Source organism: Limulus polyphemus, unplaced genomic scaffold (assembly GCF_000517525.1).
Source record: "Limulus polyphemus unplaced genomic scaffold, Limulus_polyphemus-2.1.2 Scaffold2693, whole genome shotgun sequence".
Lineage (NCBI taxonomy): Eukaryota > Metazoa > Arthropoda > Merostomata > Xiphosura > Limulidae > Limulus > Limulus polyphemus.
The window spans coordinates 80608-86189 of NW_013668303.1; the positions used below are offsets into that span (position 1 = coordinate 80608).

General features: G+C 32.9%; 1 protein-coding gene across 5 annotated transcripts in view; it reads left to right on the forward strand.

The window, feature by feature from the left end:
• Nucleotides 1-5582, forward strand: part of LOC106467652 (paired box protein Pax-6-like) — a 61507-nt gene that overhangs the window by 9046 nt on the left and 46879 nt on the right. For 3 of the 5 annotated variants that reach the window (XM_022395850.1, XM_022395847.1, XM_022395848.1), the window contains exon 2: nucleotides 3097-3157. The exons of 1 other annotated variant lie outside the window; for it this stretch is intronic. Coding sequence is in view for 1 of the 4 variants with exons in the window: in XM_022395847.1 (XP_022251555.1) it covers nucleotides 3136-3157 (22 nt within the window). In the remaining 3 variants the exon portion in view is untranslated. Of the gene's footprint in view, nucleotides 1-3088; nucleotides 3158-5582 lie in introns of those variants that run through there. One more of the 5 variants, XM_022395849.1, reaches the window with a different exon arrangement.

Below are 5582 nucleotides of genomic sequence, written 5' to 3' on the forward strand. Positions count from 1 at the left end.
GGAGTCATTCAAATGATGCAATGGCCCCCATAGAGCCCCGATTTCAACCTAATTGAGCAGATCTGGGATTTGATAAAAACAAATCAAAAGTTACTTCCAAGGAAATTTTATGGGAGTGTATTAGAGACATTTGGAGTAAAATCCCAAAGTACACAATATGTGCAGTTATTAAAACAAAAGCTGAACTCAAGCACTTCCACTGAGTTTCTGTTGTACTAAATGTAAAGATGAATAAAATTTTGATGTTTCATCTGTATTTAACTTCCATTGTTCTTTGAAAGTAGCCTGAAATCTAATTTTTGACTTTGACCTAACACTTTTGCACAGTACTGTATATTATAACCTGCTTTAATCAGAAGTTAAAACTCAGTACTATTGGATGTTCAGAATTCAAATTTTTTGGTTATTCGTATTTTTTTCTTGGAAAAGAAAGCTATTGTTATTGTTCGTATTGGTATTTTCAACCTGATAGGGACCTAATGCGACACATAAGCGAAACGGCCAAAGGCGTCTCTAATAAAAAACAGATGGCCAGAGGAAAATCAACACCGCTTCCTACACGGCCTTGTTTAAGCGAATAACATCGATGACTGTCACATTTATAACGCCCTTTCAGTGAAAGTGCAGTGGCCAGTGGTATATAACAGTAGAAATATTGAACCTTACAAGTTACGATAACCACTAGTCCACGTCTGACTCCGTTATTGTTATTGACAAGAGTTAACGTTTGTGTATTGATAATATTTAAATTTGACAACATTCTTCTGATCCATATAAAATGTAACTTACATTTCTTTAAATTTGAAGTTGTGGGGTTTAATAATTAAGACAATAATTCGTTATAAAACTTATGTTTCTATGATATACCGATGTGTATTTAACATAATTTACTTAAATACCGAGAGGAGTTTTCAGAAATAGGTTACAGAGTTATGTCCCAGAAAACAATACTTAGTATCATATATACTTACAATTTATTTCCTAACAGTAGCGCGCAGGTTTGTATCATATTTTTGGTTTCTAATATACAAAGATGCAGCCAGTCAGCATGTTATGTAATAACGAATCATAAAAGAAACCATAAAAGTGGCAAGAAACATGAATCCAGACACTATCTTTTATACTTAGGTGTGCACTTTTACTTAAGTTTCCATGGTTTGGATTCAATGCTCGTTATTTGGTCAACAAAGAACCGTTCATCATTCAGTATTACAATGTCATGTATCGAATTGTTCTACAGTTCAATTATAATTATATTTTATTCTCAATATGAACATGAACAAACACCACATATTTTGTTTATTGAAGAATATATTGGAAATAGGGCAGGATAAAAAAAACTTACAATAAGGTTTTACAAACAGTCTCTTCATTCTACATTCTGTTGTCCAAGGGTTAACTAACCCTTAATAAATAAAATATTATAATCTTAGAGGGATTTGTAGGCACTGTATTGTTAAATATTGAACACATGAAGTAAACTTATGCTTCAGCTCTTTTCTCACTCTTGAACAGATAAAGTAAAGTTGTGTCTCAGCTCTTTTCTCGCTCTTGAACACATAAAGTTGTGCTTCAGCTCTTTTCTCACTCTTGAACAGATAAAATAAAGTTGTGCTTTAGTTCTTTTCTCACTCTTGAACAGATAAAGTAAAGTTGTGCCTCAGCTCTTTTCTCACTCTTGAACACATAAAGTAAAGTTGTCCCCCAGCTCTTTTCTCGCTCTTGAACACATAAAATTGTGCTTCGGCTCTTTTCTCGCTCTTGAACAGATAAAGTAAAGTTATGCTTCAGCTCTTTTCTCACTCTTGAACGCATAAAGTAAAGTTGTGCTTCAGTTCTTTTCTCACTCTTGAACACATAAAATTGTGCTTCAGTTCTTTTCTCGCTCTTGAACACATAAAGTTGTGCTTCAGTTCTTTTCTCGCTCTTGAACAGATAAAGTAAAGTTATGCTTCAGTTCTTTTCTCACTCTTGAACGCATAAAGTAAAGTTGTGCTTCAGTTCTTTTCTCACTCTTGAACACATAAAGTTGTGCTTCAACTCTTTTCTCACTCTTCCTTCTAACGAAATAATAGAGTTCTAGTTGATAGAGTTCTAGCAAGTGAAAATCACGTATAACATTTTAAACTGAGAGAGGGTTAATCTCACCTTATCTAAGTAATTGCATAACAATCATTACACAATGTGTGATACTACACGTCAGTTTATAATTCAGGTATGAGTTTGCCTTTCTCTTACAATGTTTTATTGAATTGGACAAAGTTCTTGTGCGCTGAAATTATTAGCATATAAAATGATACGAAAGTGTGAATCTGTCATCTCATTCAATTTTAGAAATATTTTCACTAGTCTGAACTTATTTTAAAGGATGAGATCGCAAACTTCACAAGAAGTTTGCGGTAAGCCTGGAATTTACAAGAACTTGTTACAACCCCTAAGAAATGTCCATTAATCGCCAAATTGCTGTTTTACAGTAGCATGTATTATCTATAGTTCGAATAACAATTTTGATGTACCTTTTATGTACTCGTCAATTATGAGAAGTTTGTTAGTGTTCAAGGTGTCAAATAATATTAATTATTCACGACCAGAAAACTTTAATCTCTAATCAGAGGGCTGTTCGAAACACCGAAGTAATTACTAGTTGAGAAGAAGAGTAAATTATGAGCCTCATTGGCTTTAAGTTGTACACGTACAACTAATCTTGTAACATCTTACCTATGGAAGCATTCGGCTTCCACGATTTTACAAGATTAGGGCTTCTTGTCGGATTGTTCTAGTAGATCATTTAATTTTTATTTAAACCGTAACGATGTGCAGGAGAAAATGGAGGAACAAAACTCGTGAATATTCAACAGTAACTAACAAACTAGTAATTATCACGTCTGCTGAATATACTGACTTCAAGGAATATAAATTAAATCAATCACCTTTTTTTTGCTCGACTTGCTTAAACCCTCTTCTTCTTGTTATTTTCTCCATAGAACTCTTTAGTTTCGATGGGATGTAATTTATACGGACTCTATGTTTAATTATTTTGCGAATCTAAGAATAAAAATAAACATATGTAAAGATTACTTACATTTATATTAATAGGTAATCTACAACAGAAAAACAAAAACCCGACAGATAGATATGGTGTATATAAGCAAAAATGGTAAGTTGAAATTATTATTTTTATTCGTAGCATATTTTGTTTTCACTAGAAAAATATACTAAAGTATACATTTGTAAACGACTGAACCAGTTAGCCTTATTTTTGTTCGTTTTGTAATTAACTCTTATTGGACATATTTTTAAAATGAACATAACACAAACTACAATATCAAATTTACGTATTATGCAAATTACATGATGATGCATGTAAGGTCTTGCATGTTTTATTACTCGCCTTATAAACAGTTTTAGGTTAAACATACCAATCAAACTACACGATTTTCATATTTATCTTGACATGTGTTTTAGCCTTGAATAAACTAATTTCGAAATTTCTTTAATGCTCTAAAATTGAATGCTTTGGATTCTGATGATAATGAAAGAGTCTCATAATATTTTTATAGTAAAAATTAAAAACGTTCTTTCCTCTGATTATTTTAATATATTCTGTCATATTGTCTCTGTTTTAAATAGTGTTTAGAAAAACACCACTTAGTATTCCGAAAATTGTTTAATTTCGAAGTGTAAGTTCGAGGAAGGTCCAGTTCAATCTACACTTTGATCAACGTGATCAACTCCGACTTGATTTATAAAATATCTCCATCCACTATTTCGAGAATAATAGTGAACTATTAGAAAGCGCTCGAGTTTTGGGTCTCGTTTGAAAATCATTACAACTTTTGTACGTGATCCCGTGTGCTAACTTTTTAATCAAAATATACATTCCTAAATCATTGGTCAAGTTTTTAAATATCACATATCATCTACGAAATGAAAAAGACCTGTTTTTTTCAGTTTGCTCTTTTACGAGATCTATCTTAATTTGTAAAAGGAGTAGAACAAAACTACAAAAAGATGTTTGCATGCCTACGCATGTTTTATTCGTTGTCTTTCACAACCATTTACTTACACATTCAGGAGCACCACTCACTGAAAAACAAAAATAAATATCGTAATTCGAAATTAATTTTCTGTCGGTCTGTTTCGTGTTTAATGTTTAAGAAAAGATCAACTCTTTCTTTTCTGATCTCTTGCACATCGCTTGACGTTAATGTTGAAGGAAGTGACTCAGATTCTTAGTTCCCGAAGTATTTAATAAACAAAATGACCGACAAAACATAAGCAACATATTTTCATTGTTCTAGAATTATTCTGTACTAGTTTAATTGTTTTAGTAAACACTATTGTACAACGTGCTTCGCCCTTGTTTTGCTATATAATGAACCATAGCTTTTCTACTAGTTGTTCAATACAGAACCGTTTGTACATCCACCCATTATAGGTTCTACATTATGAATTGCTAAATATGCAGGAAAAATATAATTTATTGCTTTTATTTCTCAATGTTTTTGATTCATTTTTACTATATCTGATTTTTTAAGTTTGTTACTTGCGTACATGAGATTTGTATTTCATCCCACGTGTGTTTATTGGCGATATTTAGCATTAGGCCAAGGCCATTAGACAATTGTAATCTACCATTAAAAATGTCTGAATATTAACTTGCTTATGTAAGTGAAATACGGCTATGGCTGTGTGCCAACCCCAAGGGTTTACTTGTTAGTTGGGATAGCGTTAGCAGAGCTTTTCCCACCCTTGAAATTAACTCGTAGTTGCTCGATACAGAGCTCAAAACTAGGAATGGTATTTTATCAGTGTTCGGGGAGACGACGATTATCACACATTGTAATCAATATAGAAAAACTAATATTTTCGGTGCTCATGTATTGCATTAATTGTATTCGATTCTAGAAGGCTTTGTAAAAGTTCTAGTATTAACTTGTCTCTTTCTGCCTGACACATTTATTTTTCTACATGTCTTAATAAGTTTAAAGTTTTTGCATTGTTTCGTTATGCTCTTTGATTACTGAATTTGGCTTACGAATCTACAAAACGTTTACGATGTATCAGGGAGAGTAGAACTTTGTAAAATATAGCCTTTTGGGATAAAAAATCGGTCGCTTTTACTTCATATTCTTTCTAAAATAATCTTTAAAAAGTCTTACAAAATTACCTTAGTTACCAAGTCACTAGTTTTATACTTGTGTTGTAACATATTGTTGCGTCAGCGAGGTCATGTGACTAGTATCACGCCACGTCTTTCTAGAAATATCCTGTTTCTTCATGAATACCCTAGCGTTTACTAGAAATGTGATGGTCTTGTATATATAAGACGGTCACAACGTGACGGGAACAGTGTGTGTATAATTGAACTGAGTATTGTTAAAGTCGAGTTTGTTTTGTTTTTTGTTTTTTATGTTAAGCACAAAGCTACACAATGGGCTATCTGTGCTCTGCCCACCACGGGTATCGAAACCCGGATTCTAGCGTTGTAAGTCCGCAGACATACCGCTGTGCTACGTGGGGGGCCCCAGTAGCTTGTATCGTTCTATGACTCACTGTTGACTTTAGTCGGCACCCAATGT